The following is a 26,716-nucleotide window of genomic DNA, read 5'->3' on the forward strand; positions in this document are numbered from 1 at the left end:
CGCAAAACTCTGTCGCAAAGTGAAAGTACATAGTGTCGTTCCGTTCTTCGTCTCTCTCTCTGAGCGAGAGTTAGCAGCAGAGAAAACCTGATGCGAGCCAAGCTCAAGTCTACAGATGCTGTTTTCGAGAGTCGTTCGCCCTCATCTGTACCACGCTCATCTGTAAGGAAGTTGGTGTACCGCCGAAGTAGGGCATGTCAGTACAGCCTCAGGTTTCGAAAAGGGTAGAGTCGAGGAAAGAAGCTTGATTGGCAAGTCCTCGATATGATTCTCGGTCTCTCTCAGCTTCGGATACCGGCAGAGGTAAATGCTGTGGACCTGAATATAACCTGGGTCGCCTGCAGGGAGGTTCAATGTCGAGTATAATTCGCATAACTGGGTGCGAAAACTCGAAATGCGGAAACCGCTTGCGCGAGACGGCAATTACTGCCCTTGATTTCGCTTCTCTACTTTCCCCGGGCTTCGATGTGGCACATCTGATCAGTGATAGGTATGCCCGTCTAAACAAAGAGCCACACCGTGGCTCTCGCGTCGGGCTTCAGCCTGCTAGTCAATCATTCAGTCCGCTCGCCTCAAACCAATCCGACTCTATCGCACCCACTCGTCACTACCCGTAAACATAGCTGACTGTCAGACGTAGTAGACGGGATACATGCGATCTCGACTGCTGATATTTTCGGTCGACGGCGAGCTCGTCCCTTCTCGTGCGAGTTTCCAGCGTCTCCGACTCGCTACTACTTCGACCTTTCGGGAGGACGCTCCTGAATAACCAACGCGAGAGCAAGCTCCAGGCTGACGCTGAAGAGTTGCGTTCAAATCACGAGTCTTTTCCTCTCGAGAACGACAGGAAAGATTAACGAACGGAAAGGGTACTGCTGGGATTCCGAGACGAGACGAGACGAGAAGGGATACTGCAAAACGAGTAGTAAAAAACAAAAACAAGTACGAGAGCGAGAGAGAGACAAGGGAAGAGGGAAAGAGGAAAGGGGAAGAGAAGCGCCGAAAACAACGACCCTCCTGTTCCTAGTTGTACATCTTTTGATCAAGCGGTACTCTGTTCCACCCTTTCTGATTCCTGCGAGCTGTTCAGTGCAAACCGAAGAGTCCTGCAAGTTCTTGCACAGTCATCTTTCCCAATTTTTGCGCCTTTCCTTCACCGAGCGAGGCATCGGCGAGTCCTTGTTTCTTCGCTTGGAGATCGAAGATACGTTGTTCGACGGTGTTGGCGATCGTGAGACGTTTGACGAACACGGGCTTGAGTTGACCGATTCGGTGAGTTCGATCGTAAGCTTGAGCTTCGACCGCGAAAGACCAAGCGAGATCTACGGAGTACGTCAACGTACGCACAGGAGGGAGGGAGGATCAGTGATTGAGATCAAATCAGAGGGAGAAGACAAAGAGAGACGACGGAGACTCACCGAGAGAGATGACACGGTTCGCACGAGTCAAAGTCAAACCTACTCCACCACATTTGAGCGAGACTGTTCATACACAGAAGGAGAATGTCAGTCATCGCGCATCAGATCGAGAGAGACAGGGGGATGAACTACTCACGAAGCATAACTTTGCACTTGTTGCTCTTTTTCAAAACCTTGAGAGACTTCGATCTCTCGCTTTGGTTCATGTCCCCTTGGTACCTACACGTTTTGATGTCGTTCTCTTCGAGGTAAAGTTGCATCAAGTCGAGCATCGAGGTGAAGGACGAGATGATGATGACTTTGTCGTCGGGGTTTTCTTTTTGGAGAGTTTGGAGTTCAGAGAGAACCCAGAGCATCTTGGTCGAGGGGACGTTTTCCTACAGAGACAGTGTCAGTCTAAGAAACGATGAAACGGAGAGAGTAGAAGAGAAACTCACTTTGATTTGTTCAGAGAAGTAGCTTAGGTTTTTTCGTTTCGCTTCAGCTTTACCCTTTCCTTTCGCCTTCTTACGAGCTTCCGAGTCGGACTCTTCAGCTTCAGACGGTTCTTCATTGTCGTTCTCGTCATCCGAATCTTGAATGACTGCGCGGTTCGGTTGTTTCGGGATCTTCTTGTTCGTGTTCTTGTTCTTGTTCTTGATTCGACGACGTTCGAAATCGGAATCATCTTCTTCATCATCGTTGACGATGAATCCTCCGAGATTATCGTCATCATCGTCGTCCTCCTCGTCTTCGTCTTCGTCAACGTCCATTTCGACTCCGAGTCGTTCAGAGAGAGTTTGATCGGAAGGTTCGAAAGCTTCGAGCGGATAGAGGTCCTTTTCACCGACGGGAGTACGACAAATCGGACAAGGTCGTTGATCGGCTCGGCACTTGTCGGTCGCTTCGTCTCCGGCATCATCGACGACCGCTTGACTATTGAAAGAGAACACGAGTTGGTCAGTTTCGATTGAAGAGATAGGAACGACAACGAGAAACTTACTTGATGACTTCAGTGATGCAGGTACGACAGAAGCAATGAGAACAACGAGTGACGGCTCCTCCAGATTCTTGCGCGAGAATGTTGTCGAAACAGATGCTGCATTCGTCGTTTCCAGCCCCTTCCTCGACGTCTCCGCTCCTCTCCAACTTGACACGTTCGATCGCGAGATTGAGTCGTTCAGCCTTCATCGTACGGACGAATTCGGCACCGACTTCTTTCTGAGCGCGTTTGAGTTCAACCTTGACGAGTTCCTTCGTTTGTTCTTTCTTCTCCAAAGTCGCTTCGACATCGGCGATCAAACTCGGGTGGAAACAGAGTTGCCTAAGGCGTAACAGCATGACGAGAACGTGAGAGTACTGGCACAGAGGAGAGTCAGTCCTCAGCTTTGAAACGGAATCGAAGAAAACTCACGTTTTTGAGCACGGTACCGTTTCTCAACATTTTCTTGAACTTGATTTGAGCCTTCTTCTCGACCGCATCGTAGCTGAGAGCGAAGATGAAAGACTATGAGCTTGCGAAGTTCGGCTCAAGAGAGGCGAGTTTGACAACTTACATCTCACGTTCTTCTTCAGAGAACTCGAGAGAGAAGAGTTCAATCTTCTTCTCGGGAAGAGAGATCAATTCCTTTCCATCACTGTGCGAGGGAAGACTAGTCAGCGAGGAGAGAACTCGGTCGACGAGAGAGAATCGACATACAGTTTCGAATCTTTCTTCCTTCGAAGCATGCAGGAACGAAGAATCGCTTGAGCTCTCCTACCCGCCAAATCACCTCGTTTCTTCTCGTGCTGAACAACATGAGCGCGATACTCCGACCAGGTGTACCAAGGTTTGAGTTGAATGAAGCGGAAGAGAGGGAAGAGATCGGCGAGAGAGCTGGAGAAAAACGAAAACGATGTCGGACAGAAGAGGTCAACTTTGGTTCGATCGTGAGAAGCAAGAAAATGTTGAGACTCACTTGGTGACGGGAGTACCGGTCAAACACCAACGGAAGAGCGCATCGACTCCAGCGACTGCTCGAGACATTTTCGTTCCACGGTTACGAATGTTTTCTGCGAGGGATCCAAAACTGCTGACATCAGCAACGCCCATCGAAAAGAGTCAGAGTATAGATCGCTCACGAGCTTCATCGAGGATGATTCGGTACCACGACATTTCGAGAAGAGGACCTTTAGTTTGAAACTCGAAGTAATCTTCTTCCTCTCCTCCGTTCTTCTTCGCTTGTTGACGAGCTTTCTTCTGCGCTCCTTCGTCGTCGGGGTAGTCGAGAACGAGCGTCGTGTAGGTAGTCAAAACTACGTCGTACTTCTTGAGATGTTTGACCTTCGTCTTCTTCCTCTCGGGTCCGTGGTAAATGAAGACCGAAAAGTATCTACAACGACTCCGATCCTGCCTCGTCAGTAATCGCTCATGATGTGGAGAGTAGTGAAAGCGATGATGTACCCCTTCTCAGTCTTTTCCTCTGTGAATCGAGAGAAAGAATCGATGAATACAAGTCGAAGCGAGAAAGAATAGCGACAAAGACTCACCAATTTCTTCCTTCCATTGTTCGAGCAAAGCGAGAGGAGCAACGATCAACGTCGTTTTCTCGTCAGGATCACGAGATTCGTTCGCACACATCAAAGCGATCGATTCGACCGTTTTTCCGAGACCCTGTTTCAGAGTTTCGATACGAATGAGCGAGTCAGTAACAATCACCCGATTCGGCGCGACGAGGGCAGAGTAAGGGAGAGTGGGCAGACTAACCATTTCGTCGGCCAAGATCCCTCCGTAAATTTTCGATTCTTCTTGAGCTTTCATGTAAGCGACTCCGATCAATTGATGAGGCATCAAAGCTATCGTCGAACGAGAGTGAGTGAGTCTATGTTACCAGCGTCAAACTGAGGATGGACTGAAGGACTCACGAATCGTCATGTTTGAAACCAATTGATGTTGAGATTTGAGACCGAGTTTCGCAGCGGCAGCGTCGACTGTGAGGGCACGGTAATCAGCGAGGGGAGTCTCAGTAGCGCATTGGGAGAGTACTAACCATTCGCGTTTCCTTCGAAACTTTCACCTTCGAGAGCTTTTTGAACAAACTCGTCAAACTCCTGAGTTCTCGCGACTCCACGAACTCTCGCTCCTCCTCCGTCTCGGTTCATCGCATCGTAAGGATCTTCACTTCCGTCAGTGTCAGGGTGGTCACCTCCCATCGCTCCTCCACCTCCTCCACGAGTTCCTCCGAATTGAGCCATGACCTCAGCGACGACGTCGTTTCCGACTTGTTTCGCAGCGACTCCTTGTTGTTGACGTTCGAGTTCGAGTTGGATACGTTGACGAGCAGCGGAGTCGAGGTGCCAATCGGTTCCTCCTGCTCCTCCTCCTGCTCCCGTTCCTCCGAATCCTCCAATCGGAGCGGATTTCTTCAAATCGACGAGACGAGCATTGAGACGCCCGAGTTTTTCATTGACGGCATCGATTTGCTGGAAATGTTCAGGTTCACGTTTGTTGGTCGGTAAAGCACGAAGATCTCGAAGCATCGTTCCATATTTGACAATTTTCGCCTGGGTCGTTTCGATTTCGTTCGCCGGTTTCGAGGGACCGGATCCACTGGCTGCTGCAGCAGACGGACGAGGAGCGTTCCCACGATCAGAGAAGACTCCAGCTTCAGGTTCGAGTCGAGGTTTCTTGTCGACCATTTCGTTGTCGTCGTTGAATACGTTTCCGGCTGAACCTTGAGCGGAGAGACGTTTCTTGGGGATGACGGCCGCTTCTTGAGAGGACGAAGAGAGTTTGGGACGAGAGCTGAAAGAACCAGTGCCGAGACGATCCATTTCCGAAGAGAGTCCAGAGTGGTGAGCCTTCACAGGGAAGAATGAGAAAGAGTTCAGTCAACAAGCGTTGAATCGCGAAAAAGATGATTCTCTCTCACTTTGAGAGCACTCTTTGACGAAGAAGCTTCAGTTGAACCTTGAGTGTTCTGTCAGGCTCGAGAAGTATAGTGTCAGTGGAGTATTATCTACTGACTCGCTCGAGAAGAACTGACTTGAATTCCAAGTCGTTTGTTGCGAGAAGCGACGTGAGCGGGACTCTTCGAGATGTGTTCCTATTGCCAGCGATTATTGCTCACCCATCAGAGATTGTTCTCTGAGATGGGAAGAGAGAATCACTGACCCAGTACTTTGCGAGACCTCCGAGTCCACGTTGAATCCCTCCCGAACGAGCGAGCCAGGAAGGATCCAACGCGATATCGCACAGACAACCTTCTTCGAGACAGATCACGGTGCTACGTAATCGCAGACGAGTCAGCTTCGACCTGAGGGGAGTAGGAAGCCGCTTGAGACTGACCCGTAGCCAGTTGAGGAAGGCGAAGGTTCGACAGAGAAATTGTAATCGAGTGGAAATTGTTGCAAGTGGAGTGTGATTTCGGGTAAGAACTCCTTTTCACTGTCGTACAGTTGTTCAATGTCCTAATTCAAAGGCGAGGAGAGTCAGTACGAGGGAGGAAGAAGGAACGGTTTGTGCTTTTTGGGGGAAGAGAGAGAGCGCGTGGAGAGTACTCACATCTTTCGAGAAGATCTTGACGAGTAGCTCCTGTGGTGATATGGAAGCCATAACGCCAGTCGGGAGGGTGTTGAGAGAGTTCAAAGACGCGACTTCTGATGAGGGATGATGTAACTCGTCGAGGGAGAGGGAAGGGCGGGGGGACTTCGAAAGCAGCAGCAGTAGGTTCCTGAGGGTCTACTGGATCTGTTGATGAGGCCGCTCGCGAGGTGTGAGGGCTTTCGAACGAGAGTGGTGAGAAGCGAAAGCAGCTAAAATTTGAAGGGCGTCCACTCGCGTTTCCACACCTAGTCACTAGCAACTTCGCTCACTCGCAAGTACGTAATCTGAGTTGACACTCTAGCACGGCCTCTGCCTGAACCGTTCCATCCAAGGAAAACGGAAATGCAAAAAAAATCGAAAATCGAGTACGTCCATCTTGCGTCCATCGCAGGAGATTGCAGTCGGCGACTCCTTAGACGAGCCTTCAACTGTAAGGGACCGTGCAGAATAGCAGAATGTAGACAGGAAGGTTCGACTCTCGCTCGGAGATAACGATCGAAGGAGAAAGCTACTTTAGATTTTCGCGAATTCCCTTTGCTCTCCCCTCCGCCCCTCTCCCTCCTGACCCCGATCATCTAAAGGGAGATTCTTCTAATCAATCCTCGTCCTCCGCGACGTAGACATCGGCCCCATCGTGAACCTCCTTCAACTTCCTCCTCTTCTCCTTCTTCTCTTCCTTCCTCTGTGTCTTCTTCTCCAAGTGCGCCGCTCTCGGGTTGAGAGGTGCCGACGTCTTGAGATGCTTGATATGGGTTTCGACGTAATGTGAGGAAGGTCGAGAGGAGGAAGAGGAAGGAGGAGGGTGGAGTAGGTGAGGAGTTAACCAAGGGGCGAGAGGTGGTGAGAGGTGCTTCGAGATCAGAGTCAATAGATCTTCAACTCCGGGTGCAGTAGACTGTGAAAATGACGCTCAGCACGGTGTAACGAGGAGAGAGCAAGAAAGAAGCTCACCGAAAGACCGATACAAGCCACTCTTCTCAATCCCAGCGCGTCTGCCAAGATTCGCTCAGCTCCTTGATCCAACGGAATGATCCTCACTTTCCCGAACTCTGGTCTCGTCTCCTTGTCCTCCTCGTCGTGTTTCGCATCGATTTCCATTCCCTCCTCACTTTTGCCCTTTTCCTCCTTCGAGTTTGCTGCAAGGACCGATTCGAGAGCATTTTGAACTCCATTCGCAGCGGCGACCATTCCGGGTAAATGAGCGACGAGTGAAGGCGGGTTGATATCGGGTTTACAAACGAAAACGAGGTCGATCAACGGGACCGTCGACGATTCTCCTCTCGTATCCTCCTCGAGTTCCCTCACGGCCAGTTCCGCCTCCTCGAGCTTCCTCCTCTCCTCCTGCCCCTTCCTGAGGTATTCCGCTTGCTCAGCTACGTAGTAGTGCTTGTCTGTGTCGAGTCGTCCATGTTGTCGTACGAACGGGGTGCGGTACAGCCCATTAACTGAAACGACTCGTCGTATCTTGCTCTTTTCAGTCTTCAGCTTCTCTTTGGCGATGGATTCTCGTTGAGTTTCTTTTCGAACTGCGCGTTTGATTCGCAGGGTTTCGGAATTGATCAAGAGTCGAGGAGAAGGGGATTCTGGATTAGGCTTGAAGTAGTAAGGAGGAAGACGATCATTCGAGGGACGAGGAGGTGGGAGAGCGACGAATTCGTATGAAGGTAGCGAGGAGTAATCGATAGAATCCAGCTTTAGTCCAACTTGAGGTGAGAACGAAGTCGGGTTGGATTTCTTTCGCAGTCGCTTTCGTTGACCTTTCCCGGAACCCGACTCGACAGGAGCGGTAGGGATGAGTTCGTTGTTGTGTTGGAGGAGCTGAGATGATCCGGGCATCGCTTTCTGGTCTCCTAGTTCCCACCGACCCCATCGAATCCTCGTTTCCAACGCTTTCGTCACTTCGTTGATACCGAGACTCAGGCAGTCGAGGAGAGGAGGTCGAGGAATTGGTTGACGGGGAGTTCGCACGGGTTTCGGATTCGAGTAAGTTGGTTTCGGAGAAGTCGCCGCTTCGAGCCTGACCTTTTTTGACGGAGGTTCCGTGTCGTCCTTTTCTGTCGCCGTCTCGACCGCCATGATCTCGTCTTCAGCCGTATCAAGCTCCTTGCCCTTTCCTTTCGAATCGTTGTCTCCTTTCTTTCCCTTTCCCTTGCCTTTACCCTTCCCTATCACTTTGTGTCTCCTCGCGGCATGTTCCTCAGCTCTCCATTCGGCGATCGAGTTGTTCTCCGGACCTTGAGGAGCCGTGAGAATCGGCAAGAGTTGATCTAAAATCGATTTCCTCACTGAAGCTGGCAGGGGTGGCCTGTAGGCACGAAATAATAGATCAGCTTCAGCATCTGAAGCTAATCTTTCCCCGAACTTACCAAGCCACGGTGAGAGGATTGTCGAGGACGGGTCGGTAGACAGTTTTACGTTGAAGTTGATCTTGTTCTTGCTTCGTTCGGCCTCGTACAGAAGATCCTCCTGCTGCTGTCTTTGCTGCTCCCGTCTGATTCGGAGGCATATCGAGGTTGACGAAGTGAGTCGTCGAGATGAAAGAGTGAGAGGGTTTCGCTTTCCGCTTCTCTCTTCCTCTCAACATCTCGCTCCAACTCGGAAACTATCCATGGATACAGTTCCAACTACTACAGCGCCGCCTCCGGCAAAGACAGGCCGAAAACGTTTCGTCGGACGATCCGGCGGCTCTTCATCTCCTTCAACCAAAAATCCCATCTTGTCTACCTCTGCGCTCTCTCAAGCCCAGACAGAAGACCCCTTACTCAAAGCAGCGATCGGTGCCCTCCTCCCTCACAACTACAATTTCGAACTCCCTAAATCGATCGCCCAAATCAAGAAGAATGGTGCGAAACGAGTCGCACTTCAAATGCCAGAGGGTCTCGCGATGTATGGGTGTGCTATAGTTGATATCATCGAGAGGTTTACGGAAGCGGAATGCGTCATCATGGGAGATGTTACGTATGGTGCTTGTTGTATCGATGATTATACCGCGAGAGCTTTGGGTTGTGATATGATGATTCATTACGGTCATTCCTGTCTCGGTGAGCATTCTCTAGACTCTCCTATCGTCCCTTGCTACTGCGTGCTCACCCCGTTGCTCCCTCGACGTAGTTCCCGTCGATACGACGACGATCAAAACTCTTTACGTTTTCGTCGAAATCTCTGTCGATCGACCTCATTTGGCCGCCTCTGTTCGACTCAACTTTCCTCATTGTATTCCTCCCCGAAATTCCTCGACTCTCTCGAACGCCGCACTCGCGAAAGGGAAAGGACCGGAACTCGAAATCGCCATCGAACCTTCTACCCAATCAGCGACAACAACAACCTCGACAGAACAGCAGGAGGAACCACAGAAACCGAAGACGACAAAGCTAGCAGTCGTCGGAACTATCCAATTCGTCGCAGCGGTTCAAGGCCTAAAATCAGATCTTGAGGTCGAAGAAGCTCTACATTCAGACCAACTCGCGATCGAAGCACCTCCAGACGAAGGTTCGAGCTCAGCATCAACTTCATCGAAACCGAATCAAGAGAAGAGGGAAGAGAAATTCGATATTATCGTGCCTCAAGTCAAACCTTTGAGTCCTGGTGAAATTCTCGGTTGTACGGCTCCGAGACTAGCGGACGATGTTGACGCTCTTCTGTGAGTACCACCTCTCTCTCCAGTCTCTCGGATCATAGAGTACTGACTTATTCCCTCTTCGCGCGAAAAGCTACGTCGGAGACGGACGATTCCACCTCGAATCAATCATGATCGCGAACCCTCAAATCCCCGCGTTCCGCTACGACCCATACACGAAACGACTAACTCGTGAATTGTACGACCACGAAGAGATGAGGAAAATGAGAGGGAAAGCGGTCGAACAAGCGAGGGATAGTCTGGTCGAAGAGAGTAAGAAGAAGGAGATCAAGGATAAAGAAGCTTGGGGGATCGTGTTAGGCACACTTGGACGACAAGGGAATCTGAGAGTACTCAAGGTGCGTCAATTCTCGCTACAGGGAAAACCTTGTAATCATAGTATTGACGGAGTTGGCATCGTTTAGTCCGTTACGAAACACCTCGAAGCTCCACCTTCCTCATCCTCTTCGACTGCTCTAACAACGACCTCCTCATCACCACTCACTTCTACACCCTTCATTCCATTCCTCCTCTCCGAATTATCGCCAGCGAAACTTTCCCTCCTAACAGGAATCTCCACCTTCGTTCAAACCTCCTGTCCACGACTCTCTATCGACTGGGGTTACGCATTCCCGAAGCCTCTCTTATCACCCTACGAAGCTTCCGTCGCTATGGGAGTTCACGGAGCGAGAGGGTGGAAAGATATGGGAATCGATGACAATAAATCCTCTCCGAAGTTGAAGGAGTTGGAGAATGGAAGGAAGGGGGATGAGGATTATCCGATGGACTTTTATGCGGATGGGAGTCTAGGGGAATGGACCCCGAGGTTTGGGATGGGAGTGAGAAAGGCGGGAGGGGAGAAAGGAAGACCTGTGCCAAAGAGTAAGAGGATGCAGCAGCAACAGCAGCCGGTGGTAGCTGCTACGACTTAGAGTATACGTCGATGTGAATCCGTAACTAGCAACCCTTTGACCCCATAGACAATAGGCGAGAGGGAACGAGTTTTCGCAACGATTTTTTGATTCGCAATCGCCTCGAGCTCAAATGCACGCTCTGCCTCACATTGCATTCTCTCGCGACTGAGTCAGGCTTCACATTGCCTGGACGAGACCTTTGCTCCTGAATCTCCTGCCAAAGAGCACCGCCTGCTTCTTCTTCCTTCTCCTTTCTCTCTCCCTCCTCATTTCACTCGCAACTTTCCGACTCCCTCAGATTCCGCCGCCCCATAAATACAAGCTCATTAGCAAGATCAAACTATTGTATGGCACCACTCTGCGGTCTCCCACTCCCAACTTCCCCTCGAAACCGATCAATCGACGGAGAATGGTCAAGCTCGAACGGTGCTGGACTCGACGAGGGCAAGAGTATACGGTCTAAGAAACCTGTGAGTAGCCCTGTAACTCGCTTTGTACAGGCTGAGGATAAGACTGATCGAAGCAATTACCTCACTCCCTCTCACAGCTGAATCGAAAGGTGAGACTCGCTTCTGTTCAGTCTCGAGATAGAGCGCTGACTGAAAGTGGGTCGTGTCTCACAGCTCGTTGTCGTTGGAGATGGAGCGTGCGGTAAAACTTCAATTTTGAACGTTTTCGTTTCTGGCGTCTTTCCAGATGTGAGTCAGGACGGAACGTTACATGAGACACTGATATCGAGCATCTTGCAACTGACATGGCGGAGTTCTGGTTGACAGACGTATGAACCTACAGTTTTCGAAAACCATACCGTTGATATTCGTTCGTTTTTCTCTCTTCCTCCCTGCCTCTCCTCCCTTCAAGCCTCCAGCCCTGACTCGAGTTCTCTCGTGGGAAAGTTGTCGATGATACACCAGTCGAGTTATCGTTGTGGGATACAGCGGGTCAAGAAGACTTCGCAAGATTGAGGAGTTTGTCATATTCAGACACGCACCTCATCCTGTTAGCTTTCGCTGTGAGCCGAAGTCATGCTCTCATATCGCTGAACTCTGCCTAATGTCGATGGAGAACAGGTCGATCAACCTACTTCGTTAGAAAATGTCGAATCGAAAGTGAGCTTTAAGAACTCGCACTACAAGGGCGAAACTGACCGCTCCGAATTGCTAATAGTGGATAGACGAGATTCATGAACATTGTCCCGGGGTCAAGATCTGTCTCGTCGCGAACAAATGTGATCTTCGAGACGATCCGATCGCGAGGGAAAGAGTGCAGAAACATGGAGGAGAGATGATCGAGTATGAAGAGGTGAGCTGTCTTTCAGCGAGATGTCACCTCGATGGGTCGAAAGCTCACATCCTGTGGAATTGATAGGGTTTGACTGTTGCGAAACGGATACGAGCTTCGAGATATTTAGGTGAGATCGCTCTCTTCTTCACTTGACTACACTGTCTCAATGTTGTTGATTACGATCTTCCTGCAGAGTGTTCGGCTAAGCATGATCGAGGAGTCCGAGAAGCGTTCGAAGAGGTAAATATCGTCGTTTTCTTTCTTTTTCGAACGGGGAATTGACTTCTTCCTTTCTCCAGGCGGCTCGAGTCTCCGTCACGGCACAGCGCAGAGGAGAAACAAGAGGAAGTAAAGCAGACGATACCTCAGGAAGCAGAACGAGTTGTACTTTGATGTGATTCGACGATACCCTTTTCCTACTTACTATCCTAATTCACATGTATCTGTATCGTGAACGAGTTGTTGTCATTCATATTTTGATTTCCCAGACTTTTCGAAATTCGCGGAGAGAGTGAAGAGAAGAGAATCGTCTTCCCTCACTCATCACATCACCCTCGATTCGCGACCGCCCAACCAAGTCGATAGTTCAATCAGTAGTCAGTAGAACAGTCAGTCTAGTCAGTCGAAGCACTCGTCAAGTTTGAATTGCGGCGCGATCTCGATCGAAAAACGCGCGACTTCATCTCCCCCCTTGCCTCTTTCCCTACCTCCTCTCCGCCTGTGTGAGTCACTTCAGACTGCTCAGTAGGCTTCATACAGTGTACTGACGTAATCCCGAAGACTTACAGAGGCTCTCGATCGAATAATGGCATATCAGCAAAACGATCCCTCTTACCCTCCTCCCTCGCACTTCCAAGAGGGTAACCGCCCCTTCCGACAAGGTTCTTCGGCGAATTCTTCCCAACACTCGATCGATGAACAACCCGGAACGATGCCCTACGTGAACTACGCTTCTACTCCTTCCCTTCCTCGGTACGACTCTTCGCGTGGATCGGCCACCAACCTCGCCAACCCTTCCCCTTTGAACCCTGCCGCGACGAGGTCATCCGCGACTGGTTACACCCCGAACCCTCCGAATGTCAACAACCGTTATTCGACTTTTGGTCACCAAAACCAGCAACAACCGGGACAACACCAAGGTTCTCACCCTCTCGCCAACGCCATGTACATGGAATCGAGTCCTACCCTCGCAGGATCCGAAGTCATGAGTCCGTCAGAGGAGAAAATGAGGGACGAGAAAGTTAGACTCGGTGCGGCGGATCAATTGGGAGAATACATCGCTCCGAGCACTTCTTCCGGAAACTCTTCGCAAAACAGCGCTCCGTTCCGACGTGGACCGAAACCTACCGGATTGAGGGCACTCTACCGACTCTGGTCAGGTGCGAACTTGGCCGACAGCGGGAAGGATGAACGTCACGTCAAATTACCGAGATTGGGTTACCTCGACGGATTGAAATTCATCGCGGCCTGGGTCGTCCTCAACGGTACTTTTTTCAACGCAACTTTGAACGACAACGACTACTCGGCGATTCAACGAAACTCTCCTCTTTACATCGTTCGGTGAGTTGCGAATTGAATCAGTTTTGTCTCTTTTCTTGCCAAGCTGACCTTCTTCGCTCTTGCACAGATCAACGGGACTCGGTATCTGTTTCCTCCTCATCCTCCTCGGTCGATCCCTCATCACTCCTCTCTGGGATGTCCCCGCCCCGAACGCCGCCGTCGTCGCCTCGAAACCTGGCGCATCGAAACCCAACACCGCCTTGATCTCGTGGGCTCGTCTCACTCGAGCGATGCTCGTTCGACCTTTCCGATTCATCCTACCCGTTCTCGCGATCGTTGCCCTCCAATGGGGACTCGGCGCGAACGGTCAAACGTCGAACTGCAACAACGTCGGAATGGATGAACCTTACTGGGGCCTCATCGGAAGATTCGCTGGATACTGTACTCTCGTTTGGGATCTCGTGAGTCTCTGACTTCTGTCTCTCGTATGTCGAAGAGCTAACGAGGACTGTTGATAGTTTACGACTTACGAATACGATACTCTTGCCGGACAAACGTTCGCTGGAAACCTCTGGACGAACGCTTGGTTCTTCCAATCCTCCTACGCTGTCTACTGCACCCACATGATGCTCGGTAACCTCTCGTCGAACCGATACTGGGTTTACGGTCTAATCTGCTTCTTCTCGTGGACGACCTACAACTACTTCTTCGTGAGTTTCCTCTCTTTACTGTAGATTTCTCATTGCTGACTCTTCGTCGCTCGTCAGGTCGCCATCCTCGGTCTCGTCATCGCCGACATGCACGCTCACGGACACCTTCACACGATCCGAACGAAGTGGCCCGCCTACCTCCGACTTTCCCTTCACGGAGTCTTGATCGCGATCGCACTCGTTTTCCAATGGGTTCCCGTCATTCGCGACAACGTCAACTACGGACTAGGCGTCATCAACGTTACCGGACACCCCGAGATCACCTTCTGCGATGCGATCTTCGTCGCGTGTTGGTTGTTCTGCATCGAAACTTCCGGACTCGCTCAAAACGTCTTCGGTAACGTCGTCATGCGAACTCTCGGTAAACTCGCTCCTGGAATGTACCTCCTCGCCCCGGCAATCACCTACACGATCGTACCCGACATCGCGCTCAACATGCACAACAATGGTTCTTCCGCCTCTTCGGTCCTCGGTTCTACTTGGATCGCCATGTTCGCCATCGTCGTTGCTCTTTCGATCGCTTTCCATTTCCTCGTCGAACTCCCGAGTAAAATGGTCGGAGAGGTGATCGTTGAGATGCTCGAAAACTGGGATGGACAAGGTGGAATCAGGTCGAAGCGAGGTAAACTCACCAAGAACGCTGGACCTCAGAAGAAGTAAACAGAACGAAGGAAGGCGACTCTCAGTAACTTAGACTATCCCCCATTCATTCTCGTTTCTCTCTCTCTCTCCTATAAAACGGACTTTCTCTTTCCTCTTTTCAACTCGCACTCATCTCACCTACATTACTCTCTCTCGCATGGACATTCTTGATACGACTTTCTCTATACACACACTTTGCCCTTCCTCCTCGTTTCCCCCTTGCTCTCTGTCTTTCTTTCCTTTTATCATTTTCACGATTCTCTGTCTCTCTCTCCTCCTCATCTCATCTCATCTCATCTCTCGCCTTGCTCATACGATCATCGCTCATCATCATCATCATCATCATTCTCAACCTGTCACTATACATTGTTTACCCACGTTCAAAAATTCACGCGACCTCAGAGAGCAGGAACCTCCTCCGAGCGAACGCACGGCTCCCTTTTCTCTGCAAGCGAGAGCCTCTCATTTTCGCAGCTCTCTCTAGTTCCTTTCACTCGACTGATGGTCTGACTCGGACATATGTGAGTCCTCTCCTCGTACCCACGCTAGCCCGAGAAACTGACTCTCAATGTCGCTCTGCAGGTGTCCATCCAGAGGTCGGCGATGTTCAGCTCTCTCCCCTCGATCAATCGGATTCTTGCTGCTCTGTATCTTCACCGGTGCTTCAGGTGCACCATCAAAGCAAGATCTGATCGATCATTTGGGAGGAACTGCGACGGGTCAAACTCTCACGACTGGAGCTTATTCTCTCACTGTTCTCGTACGTTCTCCCACTTGGCCAGTAAACATACGATCCCTGCTCACTGCTCGGGAGATAACGGACAGTCGAATGAGACGGACGTTTTGGTCAGTTGCGAAATTGAGGAAGAAATGAGTAAAGTCGGTTGGTTAGGATTCGGAGTCGGGAGTACAATGTCTGATGCGTAAGTCCCTCATTCCTCTATTAGGCGTCTCACTGAATAGCTGATCCAGCTGTGAACTCGGATCGTAGCGATATTGTGATCCTTTGGCCGAATTCCGATCAAAGCTGGACTCTCTCCCATCGTCGCGCCACGACGACCGCTCTCCCTCTTCTCCTCGGCGACGCAAAGGATTCACCTCAGTCGGATTCGACCTCCCTACTCTCGATCGTCCCTTCTCTCTCGTCCTCTTCATCCTCCGACTCTCCGACGATCGTTACTTTTTCTCGACCTCTCAATCCATCCGCTGATGGCTACACCACCGCAGAGAACTACATTCTCAAAAGGGAGATCAACCAGGGCGTTATCTTCGCGAAAGGGGACGAGAATCCAGGGAGCGAGAAACAAGATGCAGATTTGAAACAACATTCGCTCGATTCGATGGGAGGAAGTTACGTGGATTTGTCGGTAGAGTTCAAGAGTGACTCGGAAGCGATTGAGGCGCCGCTCGTACCGGTTAAAGGGGAATCGTCGACTTTGCCAACGGGAGGAGGAGGATCGAGTCCGAGTCCAAGCTCAGATTCGACAAGTGAGGGTGCAGGAGGTTCCACTACGAGCGAGTCGAAGGACACTCCGACAGCAACGTCTGGAAACAGTGGGAGTAGTTCGAGTGAGGCCACGTCGACAGGGAAAAGTGAAGAGGCGACGAGCTCAACGGGAAACGTAAATTCAACCTCGACCTCCTCAAAAACCGCTCAGGGTAAGTTGTCTTACTCGACAGTGATCAAGATACATGCAATCTGTGCTGCAGCGGCTTGGTGAGTCTCTCTCGCCGAGTTCTTTCCTTTCGCGAGGGTTTCCTGACATCTTCTCTCGCGCTCGAGCCAGGTTGTTTTTCGCCCCTCTCGGAGTCCTCTACGCTCGTCTCGGTCGAGGACCTCCCGGAACGACATTCTTCAAGTTCCCGTGGCATTTCTTCCAGTCAGTCTTCCCGTTTCACTTATCAGACAAAGTGGAAAAGCGCCTGATGGTCAAGGGGTGTTGATCGACAGACAAACCTGGATCGTTACGCCACTCACGTTCGGTGCTGTTGGATTGGCGTATTATGCGACAACTCTGAAAGCGTCAAGCTCAAGCTCAGGTCACAAAGTTCGTTCCAATTCCTCCCTTTTCTCCATTTCGCAAACTGACCTCGTCTCGCTCTCTCGCGATAGACGCTCGGCTTCACATTCGCAGTTCTCCTCGCAGTTCAGGTCCTTCTAGGTTGGTGGACTCACGAATCGCATGAACCTCCGAGACCTGGACGACCTCCACCACCTCGAGCGCTCAAAGCTTGGTTCCATATCGTTATCGGAGTCAGTCTGATCGGGATCGGGGTGAGTCTCTCTACCCTCTACTCGTAATGCGTGGAGGGTTTGCTGTTGACTCTCGACATTATTAGTTCGTTCAAGTAAAATTGGGAATGGAGAAATATGGAGTGACGGAGAAACAATACACAATAGGCTACTATGCGTGGGTCTCCTTCTGATTCCAGTCGTCTCTCGAGGTCTTGACTGAATAGGTAGACGGAGAAACACAGTGCGATCGCAATCTTCGCATCAGTATACTTCGGTTCCCTCCTGTTCAACGTCTTCTCCACTTCTAGCTCTCCTCCCGCAACGCCACTCCCGCATCATCACCATCATCATGATATTGCTCGTCGTCACCATAGCCGATACTCGCGTGAGCACGAGCATTCTCTCGAACATCGACCGTTGAGGGAAAGAAGGAGATCGTCTTCGAGAAGTCAAACAAATCGAGATTCGAAGAGGAAGAAGAGGAAACGGAAGCATCGACGGGGGGAAGAAGAAGATGATGATAGATACGACTCGACGACGTCGGGGAGTGATGCGCGTGATCAGAGTAGGGAGAGATAATAGAGGAATGAAATGTTGTAAGATCGAATCAGAGATAACTTCCTAGACGACTCGATGTCCGACCCTTCGACGAGGAGTTCGAGGCGGGAGAGTGCACACTGAGCACAATCGAGCCGTTGCAGAAAACGTTTCGTTTTGTACTCTTAAGCTCGAGCTCAGACTCTCCCAGCTTTGCGCTCAATCAAATGCCACCGAGTTCTTGGTTGTGGGTGATCAGGCGATTGAAAATTACGTTGATTTTGGTGATAGAGAGAAAAGGTCTACGAAGAACAAAACAAAGAGATTCTCAACCAAGTCTGTAATCAAGATTGGTACGAAGCAGGCAGTAGGAAAGGGAAGGAAAAGGAAAGGGGGTATATGGGACGTCACAAACAAACAAAGGAAACAAGCACAGCAGAAAAGAGAATACGTAGAACAAGAGATAAGAAAATGGAAAGAAGCAGTCGGGGAGTGAGATTGGAAAGAGAAAGAGGCAGGAGGGTGGATTATGCGTTTTGAATACACATCAGACGAAACGAAGTCAAGAGGGAGTGTGAAGGAAAGAGGGTAGAGGAAGAGGAAAGGTTCGGATCCAGGGGGAAATAGGGAGGAGGAAGAATAAACATTAACTTGATACAATTAGCGGAGAGAACGATTGGTGGAGCGTCGAGGACGTCGGAAGGAGAAGGAAGATAAAAGAGGGTCGTGAGATAGAGAGGCGGTGTTGAGAGCGATGAGCAAAGGATTAGAGGATCCCTGAATCTCGTAAAGCGTTTTGTAGAATCGTTTCTTTCACCGCAGCGAATACTAGTCGAATCTGCACGCAAGACAAATCGATCGTCAGTCGACTCCTCTGAGAAGAGACTGAATTGAGAGCGGATGCGTACATTTGAAGTATCAGTCGCTTGAGTGAGATGAGGATAAATCGATAATCTAGCTCGATTTAACTGTGTGAATCTCCACAAGATGAATTTCGCCCCTTTGTTGACGTCGGAACCTCCCGTATATTCGGGGAAATATCGTTCGAGGGGCACTTTGGGGAGTTTCGCTTTGAATAAATCGATTTTGTTGAGGAAGAGAATGATTGATGTTCGCTACACGAATACGAGAGCGACAATATCGTCAGTACAGTCTGATCGTGACAGACAAACAGAGCGACTGAAAGACTTACGAGGAACCATCTCGAATTAATGACACTCTCGAAGAGAACTAACGATTCGTTCATTCGATTCTGACTCGATTCCTCCAATAAGACTTGGTCGTATTCTGATAATGCGACACAGAAGATGATTGAAGTGACGGCTTCGAAACAATGAATCCATTTCTTCCGTTCCGATCTTTGTCCCCCTACGTCGAACATGCTACACTCGACAAGGTTGAGACCGGTCAGCTCTATTGCGTCTGGTCAGAGAGAGGACAACGTACTGTATACTAAGAGTACCGGATTTGAACTTTGTCTCACTGATTCCGGTAGTTTTCGTTCGAGCGTGCAAAACATCCGTTTCACTCGGCACGTAATTTCCAGCTCCTATCCGCTTGATCTCGTCGAAGAAGCTGTGTATCGACAAGATCAGCATCATGACGAGGGAGAGAATGAGGAAGAGAACTGACTAGGGAGCGGAATCCATGAGATAAAATTCACTCGAACGATCCAAAACGCTCGGAATGATCGGATCGTGCCAGAGACTGTCTACGGCTTGAACGAACTCTGGCGATAGTCCTCCATCGAATGCTCCATTTGATGCGAACGCTGGGTTCGCGGTAGAGTAAGTATCGGCGTCGAGTCGATATTCCATGATCAATTCGGCGAATTCCTATTCGAATTTTAACCCATGTCAGTCTCTCCCATTACATTTCGAGTGAGAGACTGAAGTACTAACCCGGTTGACTTCTTCTGTAGGATCCATTTCGAACCTCCTCAGAGCTAAAACTAAACCTTGAGCTGAATCAATCACGTCTGCAACGAAAAAAAGAACGCGTCGTTTCCATCCCGGATTTCCGGGTCAGCTTGGAACGAGAATAACAGGTTGGTATAGAGAGAGTACTCACTCTTGTGAATCGTCAACCGGAACAACATCATCTCATCTCTCGAGTAACCATTTTGATAAATCAACTTCATCTGTTTCACAATCGTACTCTTTCCACTTTCTCCCGATCCTGCAATGTCCCGACTCGTGATTAGTGATACCCTTCTTCGCATAGAGAGACGGAGAAAGTAGTTCGTACCTAGTAACAAGATCTTGCATTCCCTCCTCAACTTCTTCGCATCCTCATCAATCTGTTTATCAATCGCGTATGACCTCTCCTTATCCTGTTTCGTACCAGACATCATGTCCCCTGAACCACCTCTCCTTCCCTTTCCCCCTGATCCTCCTCCTCCTCCTCCGGAACCTGATGCTCCTTCATTCCCTTGAAGAGATGATGAACCGCAGCCCATCAAATCGCCGTATTGCTGGTGCTGGGATTCCGAGAGTTGATAGCCGAGTGATTGATGAGCACGTAGGTTGAAGGAGTAAGAGGAGGCAAGTAAAAGTAGAGAGAGCAAGAAACTGATCGTTCTTGATTCGGGCGATCGCTCGGTTTCGGGGTCAACTCCGTCTCCCAAGTCTCGTATTATCTCTCTCTCTCGCTCGATGTTTCGTTCCAAGTCGCCGTACGTATTGTATAGAGAACAGAAGCGTATTGATCCGGAAGCCTCGGACGAAATTCGAAATTATCGTTTGGAAAGTTTTGGTCGCAACCGATACTGTACAGCAAACGTTTCTTCTCGCTTTTCTTCGTGCCATTGCAGGACCGAACTCACTGGTCCTGTGAGTTACCCGAGTGCCGGTACTGTAGTTTGTTGTGGAGGTATGAATGCAACGGAGCGGGTTGAGAGAGAGGAGGAAAACAGAACAACTGAAAAGTCTACCGGAGGGTTTTTCCAAGACTAGAGCGGGTTAGAGAGGAGGGTATCAAAGAAAGAACAAAGGAGTGTCTACTGAGACTGAGGATAAACCACAAAGATATGCACGAGAAAGGAGGGAGAAAACTGAGAACCGGCCCAGAAAAGTGAACGAAAAAGCAATACAAGCGAGAATTAGGGTGAAGAAGGAACGATTGAATCTAGAGGGTCGACTTTCGATTGTGCTGATGATGCTGAACTTGACGACGTAGAAGACGATGAGGAACCTCCTCCTCCTCCCCCAGCAGCGGCGATGAAGCGTGCAGCGGTCGTACTGAATCCTTTAATTTTCTTACATTCGACTGCGAGGTTCTGTCGGTACTAACTCGTGACCTCATTAGCTCACATTACTCACCAAGGAATGAGACTGTGAGAATGAGAGAGAGCGAGTCACGTACCTTTGCTCTGGGACTTTCGATTTGATCCAAAAACAAGTTCAAATACCTGAAACACAGCTCTTCCCTGAAATCGGTATACAATTTCCGATTGTACCTCCTCTCGTGTTTCCTCGCTTTCTCGGCGTACGCGTGAGATTGATGGATGAGGAAATCGTCGGGAAGGACGTAGAACGAAACTCCGGAAAGGTAGAGTTCGAATAAGCAGGCGGCTTTGTTTCCTCCGTATCCGATAAATCGTTCGTCGCACCTGATCGATGAGCATGATATTCTTAGTCAGCAAACGTCGACATGGCGAGGAGAGACAGTGTGGAAGACGTACCAAGGAGTTCCCTCTTTTTTGAAAATCACATAAGGTTCATACGAATGAGTATACCCTGAAGCCTTGTAAAGTTCCCCAGGTTTCGCTTCATAATACCTCGTATAATTCGTACTCCCATGTCCCGGTGCCCAACTCTTGTGAAACATTCCAATTTTATCTTCCTCGACCAACTTCAACAATTCGGGTTTAGTCGAGGGAAACGAGAACGGATCGACTCCATCGGATTGTTTGTGGAATTCGAAGGCGGGGACGACGAATGCGGAGAGACCGGAGGAGAGTTTGGACATGATTTCGGGCGATTCGAGGATTCGTTGACGGAAATCGGTACAGAGCCAGAAATCAACGTCGAGCATCATCACGTACTGTAAATACTCAGGTGTTTAAGTTGCCCATCACGGAGAGGTCAGGACTGATAAGCGGACTGAGTACGTACATCGGTTCGAGCAAAGAATTTCGCAACGTTCCTCCACATGTTGAATTGTCGATCAAACGAGTCGTACACGAGATGGATGTCTACGTACTTCTTCATCATTGGTGAAGACGTGTACATCTTGTCGAGAGATCGAAGGAGTTCTGAATGAGAGCTAGAATCCGAGACATGAACCGTTGCTGAGATTGGACCTGTCGAAACCGGGAGAGTCAGTACGAGAACGAGAAGACAGTGTGACGAGGAACTCACCTTGATATCGTTCTACTAGACGTTCAAACACGGTGAATCGATTCGAAGTAACGAGAGTAGTAATCGTGATATCCTCCCGATTGAACCCAGTTCGATCCGGTTCCGTCGCTCGATAATAATACGGAATGACTTTACTCGGTTGTAAACTCGAACCAAACGTCAAACTCAAGAAATGATCTTCACTAATCTTTACTTCCTCCCCCTTCCTCGTCGTTGATTCGTAATTTTCAACCTCGTTCGCTTGAGGTCCCGAATGAGCTTTACTCGAAGTAGGATGGTGCCAAATCATTTCATCTCGATCCCAATCGACCCCTTTGAACCCATGCAACCTTCGTTGAGTCAACTCTTTCCCATCGATCAAAACTTCAGGTCGTTGGTAAACTACATCTTTCGCTTTCGATTTCTTCCCTCTCTTCTCTGCTGCTTCCGCCGCGGCCCATACTGGATCTGAATTATCTTCGTTTCGAACGTCGGCTGCTCTCACTCCGGCAGTTTCGAGGGCTGCGTGTCGATTCTTCGCGGCGGAAGGGAGAGAGGTATCTGCGTCGGATGAGTTGTTGAGAGTGACGACGAGATTCGAGCGGGGAGAGGAAGAAGGGGAGGATATTGAACGTGATCCAGAGGCGTAAGAGGCGGCAGGGAGGAGGAAGAAGCTGTAGAAGGTGTAGAAGATGGCGGCGAGGAGATACAAAGAAACGAGTGATTTCCCTAATCTCCCTATCCGTGATGTTGACCCCGAATTCGAGATAGGTTTCGTTTGTGACCGTGTACGGTAATTCATCATCTTCTACTTGTCTTGAGGGAGAGAGAGGGAGAGGCGCGTGAGAGAGAGATGAGATGGAGAGTTTGATGAAAGAAGAAAGGGAACCTCCTCGATGATCGGTCGTCGAGGGGTGAGAGCGTGGTTCGAAAGGAGCGTATATAGTCTGTCTGAATGTGTCGTAGTAGTCTATTGGTCGTGAAGTGGAGGAGGAGAAAGAAGGAGATTCAACGCGTGCGGTTTGACACGCGTTGAATCTGCTTTCAGACTCTGACCTCTCAGAACCGACTCTATTCCAGCTGTATATATTGATCTGTGACTTTGTAGCTATAGACTCGAGGCCAGGATGTAAGTTCTTCGCTTTCCCTCTCCTCTTCTTTCCCCACTAGCTGCTCTGTCCTCTTCCTCTTCGTAAGCTGACCCAAACCGACCCTATAACACTGCGCGATAGGCTCAGAGCTTTACCAAAAACCGTCACCTTAAGCCGGAATCGATCCGCTCTGCTCTCTGCCTCAAACCTTCGCCAATTCCACCTTTCCCCTCGTTCCCTCTCCTCCCCTTCCTCCTCTTCAAGCTCCTCCGCTCCAGCCATCTTCCAAGCGAATAGTACCGACGTCTACCCCTTCGGAGTCCCCTCGAACGACCCTTCTCGAGCTTGGTTCCTCTCCTTAAACTGGACAATCTCTTCCTCCTCATCCTGGGCGATCCTTTCCTCCTCTTCTCCCTCATCCAGCAGCTCCTCCACAACAACGAACAGTCGCTCAAACCTAGTCTCTACGATCCTCCATCAAGTTCGATACGATCCAATCGGATCCGCAAGTCATCCAATCTTGAAAACTCTTCCTCTGGTCGAACGGATTGATGCGGAACCTCGTGAACGAGGGGTCGAAGACCTCATTCAGTTTGTGAGCTTCAAGACTCGTCTAGGAGGTAATCGAGGAGAGTTTGGGGATTATACTTCTCGATACTATTCGATTCGGGAAGAAGATCAGTTAACCACGAGGGAACACCTCAAACAAACCGCAGAGGGAGAAGTAGAAGACCAGGAAGTGGTCGCGTTGGCAAAGTTGTTGAAGATGGAAGAATTGTTGGAGTTGCCGTTGATTACGTTGAGCAATGGGCAAACAAGACGAGCGAGAATTTTGCGCGCGTTGCTGAAGAAACCGAAGCCTGAACTGCTCATTCTCGAGGAACCTTTCTGTATGTCTCCCTCTCACTCCTCTCACTGAGTACCAGTGATCTGACCCCACTCGTTCCGCTGAAATAGCTGGTCTCGACGTCGCCTCCCGACAACTCCTAATCAATCTGCTCGAATCCCTCCACGCACAACGATCCCCTCGAATCCTCCTAGTCCTCCGTCCCCAAGATCCTTTACCTCATTTCGTCACCCATTTGGCGCTCGTACAAGACTCGACCTCATCCGAGGGAGTTCCAGCTTCAGTTCAATTCGGTACGAAAGCCGAAATGTTGGAAACGGAAGAAGCGAAAGAGCTGTTTAGGAAAGGTGAAGAGGAGAGAATAGCTTTACGGGAGAGGAAAGAACGGAACGAGCTTGAGCGACGGAATAGTAAGAGTAGCGGGAGAGAACCAGAGCGGGAGGGAAAGAAACTGATTGAATTGAAGGGGGTCAACGTGACGTATGGGAGAGAGGTAGAGAGACCAGTGTTGAGAGATGTAGATTGGACGATTCGGGAAGGAGAGAAATGGGTCCTAGCGGGTCATAACGGTCAGAAATAGTCTTTCTTCTCTTCTGTCTGAGCTCAGTCACGACGCTGACACGGCTCCAATATGTTCGATGTTATCACCAGGCTCGGGAAAGAGTACACTCTTGTCGATCTTGCTGGGAGATCATCCGAGATCGTTTACAGAAGATGTGACATTGTTCGATAAACCTCGGTACCGTCAAGCGACTTCTACCAGTGCGTACTCCATCCCTTCAGTGGTCTCTGACCATGCCAGTCGCTAATGTTGATGAACGCCGCACGAGATTAGTTCAACAAAACATCGGCCATGTCTCTCCAGAGATCTTTAACGCATTCCCGAGAAAATACGGTGAACAAGGTTTAACCGCTTACGATGTACGTCTGGCGCCGTCTTATCTCCTCATATCTCATCCCTCGCCTCACGTTCTCATGTGCACTATTACTCCTTCCTAAGGCGATCGTTACCGGATTCGAATCAATCTTCTCCTATCGTTCCCCTACCCCTTCCCAACGCTCCCAAATCTCTTCCGTCCTCACCTCCTTCTCCCACCCCCTCCTCACCCCCTCATTCCTCTCCCGCCTCTTCGCGTCCCTAACACCAGGCGAACAATCCTTAATCCTTCTCCTCCGTGCACTCGTTAAACGACCCGCTCTACTCGTTCTAGATGAACCTTTCCAGGGCATGGACGAACTGACGATAGAGAAGACGAAGAGGTGGTTAGAGGGGTTGGGGAGAGAGCAGAGCGTGGTGTTGATTAGTCATTTTGAAGAGGAGATTCCGAGGGGTTTCGGGAGAAGATTGGAATTGGAGAATGGGAGAATCAAGGAACTCATCTAGAAGAGGATAGAGACTCTCTTACACAATCTGGATCGTGAGTTGGTAGAATAGAGGACTTGGACGATTAGAATCGATGCGAATATTACACAAAGAATTACAAAAAACTACCTCTTCATTTTCGTCCCATCATCACTGTTGCTCCTGTTTTCTCCTATATTGTTCAATCTGTTCAATACTAATCATCTTCAACCCATGTTGTCTCGCAAACGCGGCACAATCATCCCTTCTAGCCATTTCTCCATCTGGATCATCAGGTTTCACCAATTCGCAAATGATTCCTGCTGGTGGTAATCCCGCGAGTTTACACAGATCTACACTCAAAACTCCTTCTCTCGTCAGTGACAGTCACTCCACTCCGAGAGAGAGAGGGATGGAACGTACCGACTGAAGCCTCCGTATGACCTCTCCTCTTTAAAACCCCCCCCGGATTAGCTCGTAAGGGTACTAAATGTCCAGGTCTGTTGAAATCCTTCGCCGTAGTTGATTGATCCGCTAATTTCCTCGCTGTTAAGGCTCGATCATGAGCAGAGATTCCAGTTGTCGTTCCTAAAAACAATCACGAATTCCTCTCTCTCGCGTCAGTCCTGCAGAAGGGAGGGCAGGGAAGAAAGGGACGCACCGTGGGCGTAGTCACAGGTGATTGTGTAGGCCGTTTTATGAAGATCTTGGTTCTGATCCACCATCATTCTCAAATCCAAACTCTCCAATCTCTCTTTCTCCAAACAGATGCATACGTAGCCCCTGTTCGCTCGTCTCATCAGTTAATTGTTATACACCGGGACAGTGAGCTAGGAGATGAAACGCTCACGAGGAATGACGAATCAACCAAGCCATCATCTGTTGAGTAATTTTCTCTGCCGAACAGATCAAATCCCCTTCATTCTCTCGATCCAAATCATCGACTACTACTACAAACTCTCCATTCGCGATGGCGGAGATGGCGGATTCGATCGGGTCGAGAAGGAGGGAACCATCGGAACGGAGAGATGAAGAATTCGCATCTTTGGATTTCGACGAGGAGGCGGAGGAGGCGGAGAGAGGTGCGGCGGCAAAGGCAACTCCACTGGTGGCGATAGCGGCCATTATTCGAGCGGCGATTCGAGGGGTTGATGGGGAAATAGGAGAAGAGTAATCGAGCCGGCTTAGATCTCCAAACTCCGAAGGTTACTTAATTTGTGCCCAACATACTCTGAAGCTCTTTGTCTGCGTTATGCTATCCTCTTACTTTTATCGTACGAGGCGGTCTAGAGATATCATTCGGAAAAAGAGACTAAAATTCTAATTTTCATTTTGTCAAGCGTTTTCGCAACATCCATTGCCCTTCCTTCATTCTCTCTCTACCTTCCCCTGCCACGTCAACCCTCACTGTGGCCGTTCAAAACCCCTTCTCCAATTCGACCAACCTATCCACCGTCCCCTCGATCGTTTCTCTCCATCCCTTAAACTCTTTCAATCCCAAAACCTCTTTCGCAGGCGTACAATCCAACCTCGCAATAGGTTTACCCGCGTCTTTATCCTTCGACGGGTCGTTGGGATCGATGAGGGCTGGGAGTCGGGACGCGAGAGAGGGTCGAGTAGCCGAAAGATGACGGATCGCCTGTCCATCGAAGAAGAAACGAAACGAGGTTTTAGC

General features: G+C 49.8%; 9 protein-coding genes across 9 annotated transcripts; 4 read left to right on the forward strand and 5 right to left on the reverse strand.

Annotated features, from left to right (window-relative positions):
- Window positions 1–1,086: 1,086 nt before the first annotated feature.
- On the reverse strand, window positions 1,087–5,991 carry JCM6883_005269 (uncharacterized protein; the record flags this gene model as incomplete). Its single annotated transcript, XM_076630391.1, has 20 exons — window positions 1,087–1,322; window positions 1,419–1,481; window positions 1,555–1,795; window positions 1,856–2,333; window positions 2,401–2,756; window positions 2,812–2,884; window positions 2,954–3,034; window positions 3,097–3,273; window positions 3,356–3,449; window positions 3,519–3,769; window positions 3,841–3,859; window positions 3,927–4,050; window positions 4,144–4,232; window positions 4,302–4,367; window positions 4,427–5,237; window positions 5,309–5,356; window positions 5,423–5,482; window positions 5,551–5,662; window positions 5,725–5,846; window positions 5,941–5,991. The coding sequence occupies 20 exons, from the start codon at window positions 5,989–5,991 to the stop codon at window positions 1,087–1,089; spliced, it is 3,552 nt and encodes a 1,183-aa protein (XP_076489783.1).
- Window positions 5,992–6,577: 586 nt separating this feature from the next.
- Window positions 6,578–8,488, reverse strand: JCM6883_005270 (uncharacterized protein; the record flags this gene model as incomplete). The annotated part of the gene is made up of 3 exons (XM_076630392.1): window positions 6,578–6,877; window positions 6,934–8,287; window positions 8,349–8,488. 3 exons carry the CDS (start codon window positions 8,486–8,488, stop codon window positions 6,578–6,580), a joined length of 1,794 nt encoding a protein of 597 aa, XP_076489784.1.
- A 102-nt stretch (window positions 8,489–8,590) lies between these two features.
- DPH1 (2-(3-amino-3-carboxypropyl)histidine synthase) lies at window positions 8,591–10,530 on the forward strand (the record flags this gene model as incomplete). Its single annotated transcript, XM_076630393.1, has 4 exons — window positions 8,591–9,023; window positions 9,094–9,622; window positions 9,693–9,957; window positions 10,024–10,530. 4 exons carry the CDS (start codon window positions 8,591–8,593, stop codon window positions 10,528–10,530), a joined length of 1,734 nt encoding a protein of 577 aa, XP_076489785.1.
- Window positions 10,531–10,859: 329 nt separating this feature from the next.
- Window positions 10,860–12,194, forward strand: JCM6883_005272 (uncharacterized protein; the record flags this gene model as incomplete). The annotated part of the gene is made up of 10 exons (XM_076630394.1): window positions 10,860–10,982; window positions 11,060–11,071; window positions 11,136–11,210; window positions 11,289–11,331; window positions 11,409–11,524; window positions 11,583–11,621; window positions 11,680–11,814; window positions 11,881–11,923; window positions 11,990–12,036; window positions 12,096–12,194. 10 exons carry the CDS (start codon window positions 10,860–10,862, stop codon window positions 12,192–12,194), a joined length of 732 nt encoding a protein of 243 aa, XP_076489786.1.
- Window positions 12,195–12,601: 407 nt separating this feature from the next.
- On the forward strand, window positions 12,602–17,075 carry JCM6883_005273 (uncharacterized protein; the record flags this gene model as incomplete). The annotated part of the gene is made up of 11 exons (XM_076630395.1): window positions 12,602–13,356; window positions 13,424–13,757; window positions 13,815–14,006; window positions 14,064–14,662; window positions 15,231–15,408; window positions 15,474–15,571; window positions 15,640–16,365; window positions 16,436–16,528; window positions 16,600–16,696; window positions 16,762–16,923; window positions 16,989–17,075. The coding sequence occupies 11 exons, from the start codon at window positions 12,602–12,604 to the stop codon at window positions 17,073–17,075; spliced, it is 3,321 nt and encodes a 1,106-aa protein (XP_076489787.1).
- Window positions 17,076–18,187: 1,112 nt separating this feature from the next.
- JCM6883_005274 (guanine nucleotide-binding protein subunit alpha) lies at window positions 18,188–19,879 on the reverse strand (the record flags this gene model as incomplete). The annotated part of the gene is made up of 8 exons (XM_076630396.1): window positions 18,188–18,259; window positions 18,330–18,536; window positions 18,614–18,803; window positions 18,868–18,996; window positions 19,054–19,256; window positions 19,323–19,399; window positions 19,492–19,599; window positions 19,669–19,879. The coding sequence occupies 8 exons, from the start codon at window positions 19,877–19,879 to the stop codon at window positions 18,188–18,190; spliced, it is 1,197 nt and encodes a 398-aa protein (XP_076489788.1).
- A 642-nt stretch (window positions 19,880–20,521) lies between these two features.
- JCM6883_005275 (uncharacterized protein) lies at window positions 20,522–22,566 on the reverse strand (the record flags this gene model as incomplete). Its single annotated transcript, XM_076630397.1, has 5 exons — window positions 20,522–20,698; window positions 20,785–21,031; window positions 21,104–21,465; window positions 21,537–21,724; window positions 21,783–22,566. The coding sequence occupies 5 exons, from the start codon at window positions 22,564–22,566 to the stop codon at window positions 20,522–20,524; spliced, it is 1,758 nt and encodes a 585-aa protein (XP_076489789.1).
- A 150-nt stretch (window positions 22,567–22,716) lies between these two features.
- Window positions 22,717–25,083, forward strand: JCM6883_005276 (uncharacterized protein; the record flags this gene model as incomplete). Its single annotated transcript, XM_076630398.1, has 6 exons — window positions 22,717–22,781; window positions 22,994–23,742; window positions 23,810–24,268; window positions 24,351–24,461; window positions 24,535–24,620; window positions 24,700–25,083. The coding sequence occupies 6 exons, from the start codon at window positions 22,717–22,719 to the stop codon at window positions 25,081–25,083; spliced, it is 1,854 nt and encodes a 617-aa protein (XP_076489790.1).
- Window positions 25,084–25,212: 129 nt separating this feature from the next.
- On the reverse strand, window positions 25,213–26,166 carry RIB3 (3,4-dihydroxy-2-butanone-4-phosphate synthase RIB3; the record flags this gene model as incomplete). Its single annotated transcript, XM_076630399.1, has 4 exons — window positions 25,213–25,394; window positions 25,465–25,629; window positions 25,703–25,824; window positions 25,892–26,166. 4 exons carry the CDS (start codon window positions 26,164–26,166, stop codon window positions 25,213–25,215), a joined length of 744 nt encoding a protein of 247 aa, XP_076489791.1.
- Between the last annotated feature and the right edge of the window lie 550 nt (window positions 26,167–26,716).

Source organism: Sporobolomyces salmoneus (assembly GCF_050403485.1).
Source record: "Sporobolomyces salmoneus JCM6883 DNA, S_salmoneus_JCM6883_v1_ctg9, whole genome shotgun sequence".
Taxonomy (NCBI): domain Eukaryota; kingdom Fungi; phylum Basidiomycota; class Microbotryomycetes; order Sporidiobolales; family Sporidiobolaceae; genus Sporobolomyces; species Sporobolomyces salmoneus.